Raw genomic sequence first — 21,348 nt, 5'->3', positions numbered from 1 at the left:
TTTGAAGTCCCCATCTTGTGACAGTCGAATGTGTATAGCGCCTCACAATCATCACACATACTGTAACATAGGCATTGCTATCATCCTCTATTTCCATTACGCCAAATCTTTCCCAAACCTTACTTTTCTGGCCCTCCCTTTTCTTTATTTTCAACTCTCCATTTCACAGCTTTCCCTTACTGAATTAAACTCAAACATTGTCCTTTTTGCTTCATTGGATCAAGGTTCACTTTTTCTGACGGTTCCTAAAAGCGTTTAGCGATTGGCATGTAGGCTATTTGGCACATGTAAAAGTTAGTCCCTAAAGCTTATGCAGTAATGCTAGATAGCCTAAAAAATAATGAAAGAAAAACCAAAATGATGGATATAAATTGCACAACAATTATACATTTTATGAATTTTTTTCATGTATTGTTTTCTCGTTGTTCATCCCGCCCAGCACTCTCTTCATCCACACAGTAATATTTCATGACCCTAAACCCACCGGCCCGCCAAACTGGTCTGAGTATTTTGTATTATTCTGTATGTAAATCTGGGACACTCCATTTAGTAGGGTATGTATTCATTTGTGGATGTCCATCACCCATTTCTTATGATATGTTATAAATTACAATTCATATTATATGTTAGGAATTTGCAAAACATACAATGATTTGTAATTTGCTAAATGTATGATAAATTATGAATTCGAGCTAGGTGGCTAACGTTAGCTAGCTGGCTAACATTAGCTGGGTTGGAGTTAGGGTTAAGGTTAAGTTTATCAATTAGATTAAAGGGTTAAGTCTTGGGTTAGCTAAAAGAGTTAGGGTTAGCTAACTTGCTAAGTAGTGGCAAAGTAACTTAAAAAGTAGTAGGTAGTTAAAGCTGCTAATTGACTAAAATGCTAAAGTTCTCCGTGATGAGATTCAAAGTCAACCTTTGGGTTTCTAGACGTCGAATTTAATTTATTTTGGGTAACAGACATATACAATAAATGATAATATGTGGACCCAGAGGATATCACTTGACTGCATTAATTAAAACGCTGGTTTCCAAAGTGGTCCTCAAAGTGGTCCTCAATTTTACAAACAACCATAAATACATTATTCACTGCACGTTTCCCTAACCTTAAATCAACCATTTTTTTTTATTTAACCAGGTAGGCTAGTTGAGAACAAGTTCTCATTTACAACTGCGACCTGGCCAAGATAAAGTATAGCAGTGTGAACAGACAACAACACAGAGTTACACATGGAGTAAACAATAAACAAATCAATAACACAGTAGAAAAAGAAAGAAAGAGTCTATATACATTGTGTGCAAAAGGCATGAGGAGGTAGGCATATTCATTTCACATTAAAACAATCTATTCATTTCATATACCTATCATTCAAATAAATACACCTGACCAGCAGTAGGGGGCACAAGGGGCAGTGGAGTTGTTTCTCTTACTTTGACAACCTTGTCCCAATTAAAAACCTTTGCCTGCTTTTTTAAAGCTATTTCTACTTGCTTGATCTCCCAGGGGATGCTATTCCATAGACAAATGCCTGTACAGAAAAAACGTGCTCCATGCAGTACTGTTTACTCTTGGGATTTTACAAGACATAACACAAGCTCTGGTATTGTAACTGTGTTGGTTATAGACCATATCAATGTGTTTTTTCATATAACCTGGGACACTATCATTTAAGATGTCAAACATATGATTAAGTTTAAAGGTCCACTCTAGACTCTAAAGGCAACAAGCCCACCTCGTGTAACCCCTTTACCCCTATGTAGGTCCTAGGGGGGGACATTCAGGATATCCCTGAAAATTATTTTTGCATGACCTGAATTCTCTTTTCCAGCTTTTTTGATAGCCCACTATACCACGCAGAGTGGACATAATCAAAATGACACTGAATCAAAGGTTGAAACTAACAGTTTCTTAACTTCTTATGGCTTGGGGGCAGTATTTCGACATCTGGATGAGAAGCGTGCCCAAAGTAAACAGCCTGTTACTCGGGCCCAGAAGCTATGATATGCATAGATTTGGATGGAAAACACTCTAAAGTTTGCAAAACTGTTAAAATAATGTCTGTGAGTATAACAGAACTGATATGGCAGGCGAAAACCTGAGGAAAATCCATCCAGGAAGTGGGATTTTTTTGATGTGGGTATTTTCAATTGAATGCCTATACAGTATCTAATGGGTTAGGACCCAGATTGCAGTTCCTATGGCTTCCACTAGATGTCAACAGTCTTTAGACATTATTTCAGGCTTGTTTTCTGAAAAATGAAGAAGAATGAGACTCTTTTTGTCAGTGGACTGAGGAAGAATGCAGAGCTGGTTTGCGCACGTGACCGATTGTGCACCCTTCGTTGTTTTTCCTTTCTATTGAATACATTATTGTCCGGGTGATATATTATTGATTATTTAGACAATTGACAACCTGAGGATTAATTATAAACATCGTTTGACATGTTTCGATTAACTTTACCGGTACTATTAGGATGTATTCGTCTGCATGTTTTGACCGCCTTGGAGCCAGTGGATTACTGAACAAAATGTGCCAACAAAACGCGCCAACAAAACTGAGTGTTTGGGATATAAAGAGGGACTTTATTGAACAAAACAAACATTTATTGTGTAGCTGGGATTCTTGTGGCTGCAACCATATGAATATCTTCAAAGGTAAGTGATTCATTTTATCGCTATTTATGACTTTTGTAATTCCTTTACTTGGTTGTAAAATGTGTTTATGCTTTTGTAAGCAGGGCGCTGTCCACAGATAATCGCATGGTTTGCTTTCGCCGTAAAGCATTTTTGAAATCTGACAAAGTGGCTGGATTAACAAGAAGTTATTCATTAAACCAATGTATAACACTTGTATTTTTTATGAATGTTTATTATGACTATTTCTGTATTTTGAATTTGGTGCTCTGCAATTTCACCGGATGTTTTTGAGGTGGGTCGCTTGCGGAACGCCTGCGCCAGAAACTTTAACTTTGATGTCAACATATATAGTGTTATGATATAGAAATGTACATTTGTAAGTAAGTAACCATCTGTCTTATGTAACCATACCAAACGATTTACGTTTACTATGTTACTATGTCTAGTCTGAGTCCAGGCTGGGCCCGCAGTTAAACCGTTGGGACAGTGGGTTATGAGTCAACCCGAACATCACTAATCAGTATTGTGTATTTGTCGGGGTGCGGCACTCATGAGAGGCAGGACCACATGCTGCTTTGAACAACAGTTTATGCAAATTAGTCAGATCACAGACGTCCACCAGATGGGACAGTATTTGAGGACTAGAGTCAGTTTGTAAACACAGGTGTTCCCCCGATCTCACGCCTGATTGATTATGAACATAATCACAGACAAGGTTATCAGACAGCAAGATCCCTTATTCCTCTCCAACTATAAATGTGAAAGGGAGAAAATACCTTACAGCTAGCTATCTGTTGTCTTTTCTATGTGATCTGGAGTTCATCAGCGACACTATTGCTATGCTGGGATTGTGATAGACAATAGTTGACTACTTTGTCCATAAGAACTGGTCTGGATGGCTTTGTTAAGGCGGTCAATTAGTTAGTAGACCAAAAAGAAAGACTTCCAAAACTCTGCAAATAAAAACTAGTTTTCCCCTCGCCACTCAGACCACTGACAGTCCTAGCAAAATTCTTGCTTGAGAAATTGCTCTTTGCTGAGAAGCTATTGTTTCTTTTTGACCATTTTAATTGAAAAACAATCACAGTAAGGTACTTAATTGTTACCCAGAAATAATTTGATATTGAGATAAAAACAGCTGCATTAGACCTTTAAAGGACAATATATATTTTTTAATATATATTTACATTTATTTTGACCCTGAAAGTGGGCTAGGAGAAACTGTAATCCAGTGTTGGTTTAAACCACCAACTTCAACTAACTTTAGCCATGGCTAACCAAAAACACAATAGGATAAATGGGGAAACAACTACAGAAGATATTTACAAATCCGAACCACAGATTTGTTTTTCTTACGCAGATTACTACGTTCAAGGTAAGATTAAACATTTTAAGTAACGAGCAAAAAACTTTAAAACTTGTTCTTTATGAACTGTTGTTTTTGTGTGTGTTTGTTATGTAGTACATGGTGGAGGAAGTGCTTGAATATATATTTTAATGTTTTTAAATAGTGAATACAATAGACAGAAATGTACATCAATGTGAGTATAAATGAGCCTATTTCAATCTCACCCTCTATGTAACATGTCCCTTTAGAAAGTATTTATACCACTTGACTTACAGTTGTGTCTTTCTGGGTAAGTCTCTAAGAGCTTTCCACACTTGGATTGAGCAACATTTGGCTATTTACTATTTTTTTTAAATATTCAAGCTCTGTCAAATTGGTTGTTGATCATTGTTAGAGAACCATTTTCAGGTCTTGCCATAGATTTTAAGTAGATTTAAGTCCAAACTGTAACCTGGCCACTCAGGAACATTCACGGTCTTCTTGGTAAGCAACTCGTGTAGATTTGGCCTTGTGTTTTAGGTTATTGTCCTACTGATGGAAAGCAGACTGAACCAGGTTGTCTAGGTTTTTTCTGTGCCGAGCACCATTCTGTTTCTTTTTATCCTCAAAACTCAAATCCTTAAAGATACAAGCATACCCATAACATGATGCAGCCACCATTATGCTTGAAAATATGGAGAGTGATACTCAGTAATGTGTTGTATTGGTTTGCCTCAAACATAACACTTTTTCTATTCAGGACAAAGTTAATTTCGTAGCAACTGTGTGCTGACCACACAGCTCACGTCTCATGTGCTGCAAAATACATTTACACATACATGTTATTCAATCATTACACCCCCACTGCTCACGCGCGTCTGTATAGCCAGGCGCTAAAATAGAACTTGGTTCTATTTGTGACGCGCTGCAAGTCCTGCCTCTCCCATCTCATTAGTAATTAGGATCATATACCCAGGTGAGTGATTGGAAGCTGAACTGAGGTCCACACTCCAGTCTGTTGTGGCAATGCACCTTAGTTGGTTGCCAACCACCATATGAAGTCCAAAGAACAAGCCTGTAGAAGATTACTAGAAACTAACTCAGTTTAACGTTACCCTTTCATCTGTGGATTAATCATCAGATTAGAGGACAAATTAACTAGCAACAGAAAGCTAGTTAGCTATTGTCATACATTTTTAATACTTTTCAACCTGTTCCCAAATGAATATAGTTGGTTCAGAGTTTGTTTTGATATTTCAACCTGTGTGTCCCGATCGCGTCTGGTGTGGGTGGAAAAAAATCGACATACACGCAATGGCGATCTGGTCAGCATGTTACTTTAGTGCCTTGTTGCAAAAAGGATGCATGTGTTTGAATATTTCTATTCTGTACAGGCTTCCTTCTTTTCATTCTTCCAATTAGGTTAATATTGTGGAGTAACTGCAATGTTGTTGATCCATCCTCAGTTTTCTCATATCACAGCCATTAACCTCTAACGGTTTTAAATTCACCATTGGCCTCGGTGAAATCCCTGAGCTTTTTCCTCTTCAGAAACTGAGTTAGTGACTGGGTACATTGGCAACTGCATCGTTGTAGTGACTGGATACACCATCCAAAGTGTAAATAATCTTCATCATGCTCAAAGGGGATATTCGATGTCTGCTTAAAAAAAAAACTATTTTACCAATAGGTTTGCAAGATATTGGAAAACTGCCCTGGTCTTTGTGGTTGAAATTCACTGCTCAACTGAGGGACCTAGTTTATGGGGGTACAGAGATGGGGTAGTCATTAAACAAATCATGTTAAACACTTATTGCACACAAAGTGAGTCCATGCAACTTATGCGACTTCAGCAAAGTTTTACTCCTGAACTTATTTAGGCTTGCCATGACAAAGGGGTTGAATACTTATTGACTAAAAACATTTCAGTTTTTAAATTGTAAACATTTCGAAATTGAATCCATTTTAAATTCAGGATGTAACACAAAACGTGGCAAAGGTAACGGGGTGTGAATACTTTCTCAAGGCACCGTATCTGTTTACTGAGAAAATGCAATACGTGGACATATACACAATCAATCAATAGGCTACAGCAGGTTGCACTAGTTCAAATCGAATTAACAAAGTAATAAGTATTGATTAGTAATTGGTGTGCGAGCACTTGCTGAATGCCTCTGGCCCAACTCTATGCCAATGAAACTCTCAAATATAATTTGGATCTCTGTTAGGTTCTGTCTCTGGGTGCTGACGTCCTGCCGGAGTACAAAATCGAGGCCCCGGTCACCCACGCATGGACCATGCTGCACTACAGCCCCGTCAAAGCGGCGTGGGACTGGGTCATCCTCCTCCTGGTCCTCTACACAGCCCTCTTCACCCCCTACTCGGCCGCCTTCCTATTGGATGAGCGTGGGGACTCGCTGCGGCGGCGTTGTGGCTATACCTGCAATCCACTAAACATGGTGGACCTCATGGTGGATGTGCTGTTCATCGTGGATATCGGGATCAACTTTCGCACAACGTTCGTCAACCCCAACGACGAGGTGGTGACCCAGCCGTGGAAGATCGCTGTAAATTACCTCAAGGGGTGGTTTGCCATCGACCTGGTTGCCGCGCTACCCTTCGACCTGCTTATCTTCCGCTCAGGGTCTGACGAGGTGAGAATAAAGCAAGTTGGGATGAATATTAACCCCTTTACTTGAAGCATTTTAGGCCTTTAATAAGAGATCAAAAGTGGGTTAATATCTCAATGAGCCTGAATAAATACAAACCAGATAGGCATAAAATATTATAACCCTTATAAGACAATATAAAGGTTCAAGCTTATTTAGCGGACATGAGTTGGTCACATGGTCTCGTGAAGAGGTAACCATGTCTGCAATTTTAAAATAATCAGTTGCCATCAGTCCAAGAAAGAATTCCCTTTTGATCTAATGGTCAAGATGCTGGTTTCTCCCGTGGGAGAGCAGGTATCAGATCCCACTAGGGACAACAAGCAGGAACATTTCCTGTGTTACTTATTTAAAACCAAATTTGCTAGTAACCTGTAGCCATTTCCCATCAATTCATTCTGCATCTATTTTCCCATCTTCTCGCTACTATTCTCAATAAATGGCCACCTACTAAAGATGGCCACCTTGATTGGCCTGCTGAAAACAGCGCGGCTACTTCGGCTGGTTCGTGTGGCGCGGAAGCTCGACCGCTACTCGGAGTACGGGGCCGCTGTCCTCTTCCTGCTCATGTGCACCTTTGTGCTCATCGCCCATTGGCTGGCCTGTATCTGGTACGCTGTTGGCTACGTGGAGAGGCCCTACACTGAGACGGGTTGGCTGGACAACCTGGCTGAGCAGCTGGGCAAGGCGTACAACGCAAGTGAACCTGGCTCGGGTCCGTCCGCTAAGGACTATTACATCACCGCACTCTACTTTACCTTCAGCAGCTTGACCAGTGTGGGCTTTGGGAACGTCTCCCCCAACACCAACTCAGAGAAGCTCTTCTCCATCTGTGTTATGGTTATTGGCTGTAAGTTCCTAAATGTTCAATTTACTCAGAAGAACATTCACAATCCATACACACTGCATTCAAAAGTAGCACATTTCATAAATACTTATGTCAACAACTGCAAGATATTTTTATCATGTCACGTATACTGCATTATCAACGTGCAATTGTTGACATAAGCCTTTTTAAGCCCCATTGGCTCCTCCTCATCCTCCAGCTCTCATGTACGCCAGCATCTTTGGAAATGTGTCGGCCATCATCCAGCGCCTATACTCGGGGACGACGCGCTACCACACCCAGATGCTGCGGGTCAAGGAGTTTATCCGCTTCCACCAGATCCCCAGCGGGCTTCGCAACCGCCTGGAGGAGTATTTCCAGCACGCCTGGTCCTACACCAATGGCATTGACATGAATGCAGTGAGTAGAAAACCGGCCACCAAACTCGTAAGAAACACTTTCTTCGGTAACACTTTACGTAAAACCTGCAGGTATAATGCATTATGATGCAGTTATAATGCATTGTAAGACTTATCATGAGCATGTATGACCTCCTTATGTCTTATAATCCTGCCATCATGATCCTGACTAAACACCAGCCATTTTCAGTCAGTTAAGGTGTAGTACATTGAGAAATAACATATTATAAGCCTTAAGAAATTATAAAGGCTATGTGCTTATAACATGTTATAAAGCATTATACCTGTAGACTATCTTCTGGTCAACAAATCTATACAAATCCCCAAGGCATCCAGCGTAATAAACTGCAGTGCTGAAAACTCAGTTTACAGTGAGAATGCCCTATTGCAAGATGACTGATTTTGACATTTATGTTGACTTTCCATCTTCCTCCCAAGGTGCTGAAGGGTTTTCCAGAGTGCTTGCAGGCTGATATATGTCTGCACCTGAACCGCAGTCTGCTGCAAAACTGCAAGGCTTTCCGGGGGGGCAGCAAGGCCTGTCTGCGGGCTCTGGCAATGTGCTTCAAGACTGTGCATGCCCCACCAGGGGATACACTCATCCACTCTGGAGACATCCTCAACTCTCTCTTCTTCATCACTCGCGGTACCATCCAGGTCACTCATGATGATGTCGTGGTGGCCATACTGGGTAAGGAAGGCTATGCAATCTATTGTTCAGTTCGCTGCAGCAGTTTCATCGCAATCTCTTCATTCACAGACTCAATCGTGGACACTCTTACTGACACTTGTGGCTGCTTGGCGTGATATTGTTGTCTCTACCTTCTTGCCCTTTGTGCTGTTGTCTGTGCCAAATAATGTTTGTACAATGTTGTGTGCTGCTACCATGCTGAGTTTTCGTGTTTCTGCCATGCTATGTTGTTGTCTTAGGTCTCTCTTTATGTAGTGTTGTGTTCTCGTAGTGATGTGTGTTTTGTCCTATATTATTATTTTTTTTTAATTCCAGCCCCACGTCCCCGCAAGAAGCCTTTTGCCTTTTGGTAGTCCGTCATTGTAGATAATAATTTGTTCTTAACCTACTTGCCTAGTTAAAAAAAATACGTGTCAGATCTGCTGCATTGACTTTAGCTATATGTTAGTCATTGATGTCTTTCAAACTATTTTAGAAATGTAAATGTAGTTTCTAAAGATCATGCTCTATTCTATTTAAGGTATTTTCTGATTTTATTGAACAGATATAGAATGACAGTGGTAGGAAGGATAGTGAAGTTGTCAAAGAGCCGTAGGCCAGACTCGAACCTATGCCGACACCGTAGACGTGTGCTGGAGGCTGCGGCATTGCCACTAGACCAGCCAGGCTACAGCTAAATAGTTTCCTCTTAAACAGATGTGAATTATATACAGTAACTACATCCTATAGTTCGGAATTCTTTAAAATAACAGCCATCTGTGATGAGATAAGTGATGCCATCCCCCTTCATTTACTCTCACTGTCTCCCTTCCTCTATCCTGTAGGGAAGAATGACATCTTTGGGGAGCCTATCCACATGTATGCAGAGCCAGGCAAGTCCAACTCTGACGTGCGCGCCATCACTTACTGTGACCTGCACCGGATTCAGAGGGATGACCTGCTCGAAGTTCTAGACATTTATCCAGGCTTTGCCGACAACTTTTGGGCAAACTTGGAGTTCACCTTTGACCTAAGAGACGTAAGAAGAAAAACACACACACACACGTGGCTAAACTGAGAAAATGTACACATTTTTATTTGGGATATTTATGGTATTGGTGAATAAGATCCTTTTGGTTCACTGTGTCCAATGAAATGGGATCGTTGGCACTGTATCAGTGTATTGGGATGTGTTCAGTTTGTGTCTTGCTATTTCTGTATGTCAGGCTGACCAGGTCCCACCATTACTGTTGGCTGATGATTCTGGTGATGATTGTGGATACAGTCGTAGTAAGCCACGACACAGGGGACACTCCCTGGACTGTCGCAACGGTCCTGGTAAGTTAAGTTGATTAGTTGAATCAGGGTCTGTATGTATCAAGCGAGCTAGCTGTATGAAATTTTTTTACATTCACATTTGGACAGACGGCATGGACCAGGATGACCCGTACCCCTACCGCCAACGCCATTCGGTCCCACAGCCCCACTGGGAGGAGGGCTGCAGCTGTGAGTCGCCTTGCTCCCAGTCCAGCGAGGACCTAAACAAGCACCTAACCCAAGGGGGCAAGGTGGAGCTGTACCCTCCGGACGACAATTGGCTGGAATACTCCCCCTCAGTAGTGCAGCTGAAGCCCCCTAGTGGCGCCACAGTGGGCAGAGGGGCCCCCATGGACAGGGCTCAACCAGGTACAGTATGAGCAGTATGGTACCTCCATTTCAATTGTATGATATGTAGCATTACTGGACCGGAGGGTTGCGGATTCAAAATCCCAAAAGATTCAAAAAGACATCAGTTGATCAACAACACTCTGTAAATGTTTCCAGCCACCTCTAACCTCTCACCGAACATGTCTGGGTATGTTCAATACTGGCCAGAGAGGCAGTCGGTCCAGTACTCCAACAGGCAGTGGCGCTCCTCTTCGGTTCGGACCTCATACCACCCGCCCCCGTTCATAGAGGAGAGGCCCAGTGAGCTGGAGTCCCGACTGGAACTACTACAGTCACAGCTCAACAGGTGCGAGGATCAACACTCTTACTATTACAAAACTATTTTCAACAGTCGAGCCAGACAAACAGTTGAGCCTGCACGTTTTAGCTTATTTTCAACTTACCTAGGGTGCAACGTTGGCTGATACCATCTGAAATCAAATGTTTCCTGAGCTGAAATAAAAGATTCCAGAAATGTTCCATATGCACAAAAAAATAACATTTAGCTCACATTTTGTGCACTAATTTGTTTACATCCCTGTTAGTGAGAATTTCTCCTTTGCCAAGATAATCCAGCCAGCTGACAGGTGTGGCATATCAAGAAACTGGTTAAACAGCATGATCATTACACAGTTGCTCCTTGTGCTGGGGACAATAAAAGCCATAACACAATGCCACACATGTCTCAAGTTGAGGGAGCGTGCAATTGGCATTCTGACAGCAGGAATGTCCACCAGAGCTGTTGCCAGAGAATTGAATGTTAATTTCTCTACCGTAAGCCACCTCCAATGTCTTTTAGAGAATTTGGCAGTATGTCCAACCGGTCTCACAACCGCAGACCATGTGTAACCACGCCAGCCCAGGTCCTCCACATCCTGCTTCTTCACCTTCTTCACCGAGCTGATGAAACTGTGGGTTTTGCACAACTGAAGAAACTGTCTCAGGGAAGCTAACTTGCGTGGTCGTCCTCACCAGGGTCTTGACCTGACTGTAGTTCGGCATCGTAACCGACTTCAGTGGGCAAATGCTCACCTTGGATGGCCACTGTCACGCTGGAGAAGTATACTCTTCATGAATGAATCCCAGTTTCACATGTACCGGGCAGATGTCACAGATGAATGGCCTTGTGTGGGTGAGCGATTTGCTGTTGTGAACAGTGACGCATGGTGGCAGCGGGGTTATGGTATGGGCAGGCATAAGCTACAGTCAATGAACAAAATTGCATTTTATCCATGGCCATTTGAATGCATAGAGATACCGTGACGATATCCCGAGGCCCATTGTCGTGCCATTTATCCGCCACCATCACCTCATGTTTCAGCATGATAATGCACAGCCGACGTTGCAAGCAGCTGTATACAATTCCTCGAGCCTGAAAATGTCCCAGTTCTTCCATGGCCTGTATACGCACCAGACATGTCACCCATTGAGCACGTTTGGGATGTTCTGGTTCAATGTGTACAACAGCGTGTTCCAGTTCCTGCCAATATCTTGCAACTTTGCAGAGCCATTGAAGAGGAGTGGGACAACGTTCCGCAGGCTACAGTCAACTTTATGCAAAGGAGATGTAGCGCTATAGGAGACAAATGGTGGTCATACCAGATACTGACTTGTTCACAGATCCATACCCTTACTTTTTTTTTTTTAAGGTATGTGACCAACAGATGCATATCTGTATTCTCAGTCATACGAAATCTGACTGATTTATGAACTGTAAATCAGTCAAATGTTTTCATTTATACTTTACCTTCAAAGGGACAATCTCCAATTCAAACAAAAGCAGTTCCTGTACCCCCACTCCCCACATTAACAAACTGGAGCTTATGGAGTTAGACTAACTTTGACAAGAGAGACATTCCAGTTATCTTGGAAGGTCGTTATCTGGAAGGTCTTTAATGGCAACAGTGAATACATGGCTACTTTGTAATCCTCCTTTTCCTTCCCTCTTTCTGCCCCCTTTATCCCTCCAATACCAGACTGGAGATTCAAATGACTGCCGATATCAACGTCATCCTGCAGCTGCTCCAAAGGCAGATAACGCCGGTACCGCCCGCTTACAGCACTGTGTCAGCCATAGACTCACCTGGCCTATATGGGACGGGAGCGCCAGTGTTGCACACCATGTACCAGATCCCACCCATACAGATAGACAACCAAGCATCCACGCAGGTAGGAATTCTGATGGTGAACACAAAAACAAAATCTGTCAAAGCACCTGAAACATTCACAGAAGCTGTGTTACTGCAGTTAAACCTCCAACCTGTGACTGAATTACTCACCCTTGATTGTTTTGTTGTAGAGCTCTGCCCAGCCTGACCTCAAGTTACCCCTGAAATCCCAGGAGTCGCTGTCCAGCGGTATCCATCTGACTGTAGAGTCCGACGACACCATGTCCGCCACCCCGGAGATGGAGCCGACCGTGCCACTCTCCTCCCAGCCGATGGTCAAGCGGTCACTGTCTCTCATGGAAACGTCCAGACTAAGTGGCAGCCTCCGCTTCCCCTCGTTGCCCGGGAACCTGGACGCCTCAGGGCAGGCGGAGATCCAGAAACATCGCTCAGATCCTGTGCTTTCTGTGACCTGAGACCCCTGTCCCTAGTTCCCCAAACCTGGGATCCTACAGACTGCTTCCACTCATATACAGATTGCAAGATAGTAGCAGAACATGTCTTTCCAGGCCCTGCCCTTTAACAGCCCCTAACCCCTATGTACTGAGATCGGAGTAGGTGGATGAGCTTAAACAGCCGTTAAAGTCCTGCTAACTTTAGCCACCACTAGCCAAAAAAATCTGAAATTGATGGGGACATGACATGCGGAACTGTACAAAAAAGGTTAAATCAGGTAACGTCAAACCAAATAATGAGTTGATTACAGTTGTTTTGGCCATGTTTATACAAGTACTGGATGCCCCCATCACTTTCCTAGATTTTTTGCTAGCGTCGGCTAGGGTTAGCTGAAGACTAATGGCTGTTCAGAGAAAACCGAACCATGAATACGATTCTCATGGCTCATACAACACTTTCAGGGTGAAAAACCTCAAGTTGAAAAACACTGAACTTCCCCTTTAAGATTAAGTGCCTAGGGGAGGGGGTTGAGGTTGTTTATGGAAAGGCTGAATTCCATGTCACCCCCTTCCCCTTGTCCTTCCATTTGCGCATTCACGCGCTCCTCCGACATTTGCAAATGTCCCAAAGCAGAGGGAGTGAAAATTAGTGGGTGTAGGGGCTAATTCGACCCTCAAATAGCCACTTCAAATCAAATGTATATGTCACATACATGTTTAGCAGATGTTATTGTGGGTGTAGCGAAATGCTTGTTTCCAGCTCCAACAGTGCAGTAATATCTAACAATATACACAATCTAAAGTAAAGGAATGGAATTAAGACTAAATAAATATTTGGACGAGCAACATTGACTAAGATACAGTAGAATAGGATAGAATACAGTATATACAAATATGAGATGAGTAATGCAAAATATATAAACATTAAAGTGACGAGTGTTCCATTATTTAACTGGCCAGTGATTTCAAGTCTATGTATATAGGGCAGCAGCCTCTAATGTGCTAGTGATGGCTATTTAACAGTCTGATGGCCTTGAGATAGCTGTTTTTTCAGTCTCTCGGTCCCAGCTTTAATGCACCTGTACTGACCTCACCTAATGGATGATAACGAGGTGAACAGGCAGTGGCTCAGGTGGTTGTAGTCCTTGATCTTTTTGACCTTCCAGTGACATCGAGTGCTGTCCTGGAGGGCAGGTAGCTTGCCCCCGGTAGGATGCGTTGAACAGACCGCCCCACCCTCTGGAGAGCTCTGTGGTTGCGGGCAGTGCAGTTGCTGTACCAGGCAGTGATACAGCACAACAGAATGTTTTCAATTGTGCATCTGTAAAAGTTTGCCTTCTCCACCACACTGTCTATGTGGGTGGACCATTTCAGTTTGTCAGTGATGTGTAAGGCGAGGAACTTGAAGCTTTCCACCTTTTCCACTGCGGTCCCATCTGTGGATGGGGGGGGTGGGGTGATCTCTCTGCTGTTTCCTGAAGTCCACGATCAGAGCTTTAGTTTTGTTGACCTTGGTCGAGGTTATTTACCTGGCACCACACTCCCAGGGCCCTCACCACCTCCCTGTAGGCTGTCTCATCATTGTTGGTAATCAGGCCCGCTACTGTTGTCATCTGAAAACTTGATGATTGAGTTGGAGGCGTGCGTGGCCACGCATTCATAGGTGAACAGTGAGTACAAGAGGGCATGCATCCTTGTGGGGTCCCAGGGTTGAGGATCAGCAAAGTGGAGGTGTTGTTTCCTACCTTCACCACCTGGGGGGCAGCCCGTCAGGAAGTCCAGGACCCAGTTGCACAGGGCGGGGTTCAGACCCAGGGTCTCTAGCTTAATGATGAGCTTGGAGGGTACTATGGTGTTGAATGCTGAGCTACAGTCAATGATCAACATTCTTACATAGGTATTCCTCTTGTCCAGATGGGATAGGGCAGTGTGCAGTGCGATGGCATCGTCTGTGAATCTATTGGGCGATAAGGAAATTGAAGTAGGTCATAGGTGATATGATCCTTGACTAGTCTTTCAAAGCACTTCATGATGACAGAAGTGAGTGCTATGGGGCGATTGAGAATTGACACATGTAACATTTGAAATGCCTCCCAAATTAAATGTTTAACTGTTAGAGTTTGTTTTTTGTAAAATTATAAGAAATTATTTCATGCTAATCTTCTTATTTAAATGTGGAACATGAACCGCATCATTCACGTCACCAGTGTCTCCCGAACAGGGGAGAATGACTGCTCTCTCTCATTGAAGCCACAAAGTTCAAGGCTGATCGCAGTACTGCAGGCATTATTTGCAGAAAACAGGATCCCCCATTATAGAGAAAGGGAAAATGGCAATCTTTGTGTAAAAAATAAATACAAATTTAAGACAATAATGGTACCTATTATTACCAATAATAACTACTACAACAGATGTATGTCCTTGAACTGATGATTTTAACGTCGTAGCCAATAGCCGGCAGTACCCCGGTTGGCCTTCAACTTGACATACTCAATGAGAGGGGGAGGCACTGAGCTAGCCTGCAACGACACTTCCTGGACTAGCTCAAACTGCGCATATTATGGGAGAATCTCAATACATACTCCTCGCCTTCTTAAAACCCATTAGATGAGAAAGCCAGAGGCCCATCCCAGAGCCCGAGGCCAGCTCTGACACTCGTTGGATGAGGCAAGGCAAGCAAACTATCACGGATTACGAAAGGGAAACACAGCAGCAAGCTGCCCAGTGGTACGCCAGATGAGCTAAATGACTTCAATGCTTGCGTCGAGGCAAGCAACACTGAACCATGTATGAGAGAACCAGCTGTTCCGGACAACTATGTGATCTCATCTGTGGATCCGTTGGGGTGGTATGTGAATTGGAGTGGGTCTAGGGTTTCCAGGATGATGCGAGTCATGACCAGCCTTTAAAAGCACTTCATGGATACAGACATGAGTGCTACGGGGCGGTAGTCATTTAGGCAGGTTACCTTCGCTTTCTTGGGCATAGGGACTATGGTGGTCTGCTTGAAACATGTAGGTATTACAGACTTGGTCAGGTAAAGGTTGAAAATGTCAGTGAAGACACTTGCCTGATTATCCACGTATGCTCGGAGTACACATCCTAGTAATCCGTCTGGCCAGGCGGTCCTGTTTAAAAGATCTTGCTCAAATCAGCTACAGAGAGCGTGATCACACAGTCCTCCGGAACAGCTGTTGCTCTCATGCATGCTTCCGTGTTTCTTGTCTCGAAACGAGAATGATAGGCATTTAGCTCGCCTGGTAGGCTCATGTCACTGGGCAGCTCGCGGCTGGGTTTTCTTTGTAGTCCATAATAGTTTGCAAACCCTGCCACATGCGACGAGCGTCAGAGCTGGTACAACAATTTAAAAGATTTTACTGAGCTACAGTTCATACAAGTCAGTCAGTCAATTGAAAAAATAAATCCTAATCTATAGATTTCACAACTGGGAATACAGATATGCATCTGTCACAGTACCTTAAATGTAAAAAAAAGTTGGGGCACGGATCAGAAAATTGGTCCGTGACCACCATTTGCCATATCTCCTTAGCATAAAGCTGATCAGGCTGTTGATTGTGGTCTGTGGAATTTTGTCCCACTCCACTTCAATGGCTGTGCAAAGTTGCTAGTTATTGGCGAGAACTGGAACCAACTGTCATACACGTCGAACCAGAGCATCCCAAACATGCTAAATAAGTGACACGTCTGGTGAGTATGCAGGCCATGGAAGAACTGGGACATTTTCAGCTTCCAGGAATTGTGTGCAGATCCTTGCAACATGAGGCTGTGGATTATTATGATGAAACATGAGGTGATGGTGGTTGATGAATGGCATGACAACGGGCCTCAGGATCTCGTCACGGTATCTCTGTGCATTCAAATTGCCATCGGTAAAATGCAATTGTGTTCGTTGGCCTTAGCTTACCCTGCCCATACCATAACCATGTCACCGTGGGGCACTCAGCAAACCGCTGGCCCACACAATGCCATACACGTAGTCTGCAGTTCTGGGGCTGGTGGGACGTACTGCCAAATTCTCTAAAATGACGGAGGTGGCTTATGAGAAATGAATAGTCAATTCTCTGGCAACAGCTCTGGTGGACATTCCTGCAGTTTAGCATGTCAATTGCACGCTCCCTCAAAACTTGAGATACCTGTGGCATTGTGTTGGGTGACAAAACTTCACATTTTAGAGTGGACTTTTATTGTCCCCAGCACATTACAATGTGTAATGATCATGCCGTTAAATCAGCTTCTTGATTTGCCACATCTGTCAGGTGAATGGACTATCGCAGCAACGGAGAAATTTATGCACAAAATTAGAGAAATAAGCTTTGTGCAAATAGAACATTTCTGTGATATTTTATTTTAGCTCATGAAACATGGGGCAAACACTTCACACGTTGCGTTTATGTTCAGTGTAGTTAACCAATTAGCAACCCGGACTATCTGTATTGACCCCTTTTCACTAACTCTTTAGACTCATCACATACGCTGCTGCTACTGCTTATGATTTATCCTGTTGCCTTGTCACTTTACCCCTATGTACGTATCTACCTCAATTACCTCGTACCCCTGCACATAGCAAAGTTATCGTTACTCAATGTGTATTTATTTGAGTTCTATTATTTTTCCATGTTTCTCTACATTGTTGGGAATGGCCCGAAAGTAAGCAATTCACAGTTAGTCTACACCGGCTGTTTATGAAGCGTGACAAATTAAAAAATATTTTATTTGAGGTGGGGAGTGAGGACACGGGGAGAATGGAATTGAGATTCTCCCTGTCTACCGAAATCTCCCACCTTAACCGACTTCCTGGGTTTCAAATGCACTATTGAGTCTTCACATAGGAATGAATCATGTCATGTGATCAATGGCTTTATCCACACAAAACATAAAGAACACCTCCCTTTATATTGAGTTGCATCCCCTTTGCCCTCAGAACAGCCTCAATCAGTTGGGTCAAGGTGTTCGAATGTGTTCCACAGGGATACTGGCCCATGTTGACTCCAATGCTTCCCACAGTTGTGTCTAGTTGGATGGATATCCTTTCGGTGGTGGACCATTAACATTTTGTACACAATGTATACAGTCATTGGTCCCAAAGTTGATGGGTTTATTTGATACAATAGCCACTTTTGAAGTCAACCTCTAGTCATCAACACGTGACAACAGAGGACCCACTGGGTAAGTTGGTAAGGTCGAGGGGCTGGTTTGGGATTCACTGATGATCTGACACCACAATCCTCTCTTTTTCGTCTGCTATTTCTCTGTTAAATACAGACTGCAAGATGGAAGTGGCTTATCGAGTCCATTCTCTTCCTTCCTGTACTGGCCTCCACTTTTCCATGTAGCCAACCCATCTATCCAGCTAAACTGAAGTGTTGGTGAAGTTGATGTACCTTGAAGGGATAGTTCTCAAAGTACAAAAAATTAACATGATTTCCACTTATCCTTCAAAAGCCTTTGTCACTTTGTGCTATAATCCACTTTGAGGGGTGCGGTGATGGGGGGTGTGTGTGGGGGTGTTCACTGACCTCCGGATGAGCCAACTCTTCCCTGCATGTTTCATTAGACTACAATCAGAGTCAACTGCAGAGAATGATCAGCTTGGCAGGTTCAACACTGATGCTACATCTATAATTATATAAAATATACACAATCATTTTTCCAACAACAGGTTTCTGTGCCAATGTGCTAAACAACCAATAAGCAAAGCATACAGACTTCGGGCGCTTCAATATCGTGGTGTGTTTTGAACACCACAATCAAATAGACTACTGTCAATCTCGACAAACAGAACAGGGCTACATCCCTCCCCATCTTGTAGGCCTACCCAGTATCAAAGGGTTGGCAATCTTGGTGTTTGGTAACAGATGTATTTTTCCCCATTCTACACAGTTTGGATGATGGAATTATATTTAGAATGAAAATGTGCACAGAATGCTTTTGAAGTAGCCTAAATCAGATGAGAACATTGACTGGTTGTGTTTATGCCACATGTAAAAAGGTCAAACATTTTACAAGTTAAATGACAAATATTTAGGCTACTTTAAAGAGATAAGTTCTAGGTGTGTGAGGAATAGCCACTCGGATTGGAGAGGAGGCAGAGCACGTTAAGCTTTCCTGAATAACTGGGCCTGCTGGGAGTATTCAGTGCATTCGGAAAGTATTCAGACCCCTGGACTTAATTCACATTTTGTTACAGTGTTGGGGTAGGTTCCTTGTTCCTTGTCAATTATTTGCTTATTGGTGAAATCAGTAATCAGACAATATCTTTAAGTAAATCAATCAATCATTCATTTATTAATGCAATTGCAGACAGAAGTTGACAACAGGAATGCACACATTTTTCCGAATAAGTTCTGCAAAATAGAAAAGGGTCCAAGTTGCTTTAATATGCTTGCAGTCAACCCCTAGTAATGTAACTACCTATGTCAACACCTTCTACCCATGAGACCAAGCCTATGCATATACAGTTACACAAACTTGCAGGAGAGAACAATTGTTCCAGTGTTTAAGGGCTCCGCAGTAATTGTCCACTCCCCAAGTTGCTTTATAGTGGTATGTCTGACTTAACTCTTTCACTCCCCTGCAGGGTTCTGTGTCTATGAATCTCTTTTAGCCTTGAGGCGCTTTCTCACAGACACCCTGTTTTGACTGCAATAACACATCTCTCAGACCATTTCATATAAGAAGCAGAGACTAGAAAAGAACTGTGGAATAATATTAAACCTTGTAATGCATATATTGCTAATCTGTAGTCCAGGGCCCTATAAATGTAGGGGGAGGGGTCTTACAGCCCTTCCTTCTATTAATACAACATAAGCATAATCAATTATTATAATACATCAATCATTTGGTGCAGCCCCTATCATGACCCCCATCAACAGCCTTATTATAAAATGGATGCAATAGTTTTTCACCCCCACAATGACAAAGCAAAAACAGGTTTTTAGAAATGTTGACTAAATTATAAAAAATACACAGAAATAACTTATTTTCATAAGTATTCAGACCCTTTGCTATGAGACTCGAAATTGAGCTCCAATTGAGCTCCGGTGTGTCCTGTTTCCATTGATTATCCTTGAGATGTTTCTACAACTTGATTGGAGTCCACCTGGGGTAAATTCAACTGAATGGACATTTTTAAAAAATTATAAAAAGGCACACAACTGACAGTGTACGTCAGAGCAAACACCAAGCCATGAGGTCAAAGAAATTGTCCGTAGAGCTCAGAGACAGGATTGTTTTGATGCTCAGATCTTGGGAAGGTAACCGTAACATTGAAGGTCCAAAAGAACACAGTGGCCTCCATCATTCTTAAACGGAAGAAGTTTGGAACCACCAAGACTCTTCCTAGAGCAGGCCGCCCGGCCAAACTGAGAAAGTCGAGTAAAAAGGGCCTTGGTCGGGGCCTCCCGGGTGGCGCAGTGGTTAAGGGCGCCACCTGGCCACCAGAGACTCTGGGTTCGCGCCCAGGCTCTGTTGTAACCGGTCGCGACCAGGAGGTCAGTGGGGCCACGCACTGTCCGGGTTAGGGAGGGGTTGGCCGGTAGGGACATCCTTGTCTCATTGCTTACCAGCGTCTCCTGTGGCGGGCCGGGCACAGTGCGCGCTAACCAAGGTTGCCAGGTGCACAGTGTTTCCTCCGACACATTGGTGCGGCTGGCTTCCGGGTTGGATGCGCGCTGTGTTAAGAAGAAGTGCGGCTTGGTTGGGTTGTGTATCTGAGGACGCATGTCTTTCATCCTTCGTCTCTCCCGAGCCCGTACGGGAGTTGTAGCGATGAGACAAGATAGTAGCTACTAAACAATTGGATACCACGAAATTGGGGAGAAAACGGGGTAGAAAAAAAAAAGACCTTGAGCTCCGGAGTTCCTCTGAGATGGGAGAACTTTCTAGAAGGACCACCATCTCTGCAGCACTCCACCAATAAGGCCTTTATGGTAGAGTGGCCAGACAGAAGCCACTCAGTAAAAGGCACAGCCTTTTGGCACCTAAAGAAAAAGAGAGACAATATTCTCTGGTCTGATGATGAAACCAATATTGAACTCTTTGGACTGAATACCAAGTGTCACATCTGGAGGAAACCGGGCACCATCCCTACGGTGAATCATGGTGGCGGTAGCATCATGCGTGGGGATGTTTTTCAGCGGCAGGGACTGGGAGACTAACGAAGCAAAGTACAGAGTTCTTTGATGAAAACCTGCTACAGAGCGCTCAGGACCTCAGACTGGGGAGAAGGTTCACCTTCCAACAGGACAATGACCCTAAGCACACAGCCAAGACAACGCAGGAGTGGCTTCGGACAAGTCGCTGAGAATTGGCCAGAGCCCGAACCTGATCAAACCTCCATGTGGAGACCTGAAAACAGCTGTGCAGTGACGCTCCCCATCCAACCTGACAGAGCTTGAGAGGCTCTGCAGAGAAGAAAGTGTGTTTAAGCACGATTTCTGCTGACAGACAAGTTACATTGACTGATGGGCCACATCGAATGAGCGAGCTAATAACAGATCACGTCAATAT

At 43.3% G+C, this 21,348-nt stretch overlaps 1 protein-coding gene across 1 annotated transcript in view; it reads left to right on the top strand.

Moving 5' to 3' along the window:
- kcnh6b (potassium voltage-gated channel, subfamily H (eag-related), member 6b) overlaps positions 1–15,023 on the top strand; it is a 32,864-nt gene extending 17,841 nt beyond the window's left edge. The window contains exons 3-12 of the mRNA XM_035743945.2: positions 6,194–6,619; positions 7,091–7,484; positions 7,681–7,907; positions 8,318–8,570; positions 9,395–9,588; positions 9,776–9,887; positions 9,975–10,235; positions 10,374–10,563; positions 12,233–12,425; positions 12,556–15,023. Coding sequence (XP_035599838.1) covers positions 6,194–6,619; positions 7,091–7,484; positions 7,681–7,907; positions 8,318–8,570; positions 9,395–9,588; positions 9,776–9,887; positions 9,975–10,235; positions 10,374–10,563; positions 12,233–12,425; positions 12,556–12,840 — 2,535 coding nt within the window. The 3' untranslated portion in view covers positions 12,841–15,023. The remainder of the gene's footprint in view (positions 1–6,193; positions 6,620–7,090; positions 7,485–7,680; positions 7,908–8,317; positions 8,571–9,394; positions 9,589–9,775; positions 9,888–9,974; positions 10,236–10,373; positions 10,564–12,232; positions 12,426–12,555) is intronic.
- Positions 15,024–21,348: the final 6,325 nt, after the last annotated feature.

The sequence above is a fragment of the Oncorhynchus keta genome, chromosome 3, assembly GCF_023373465.1.
Source record: "Oncorhynchus keta strain PuntledgeMale-10-30-2019 chromosome 3, Oket_V2, whole genome shotgun sequence".
NCBI classification, from domain to species: Eukaryota; Metazoa; Chordata; class Actinopteri; order Salmoniformes; family Salmonidae; genus Oncorhynchus; species Oncorhynchus keta.
Note: the sequence above shows the minus strand (reverse complement) of the source record. Positions and strands in the feature narration are given on the sequence as shown.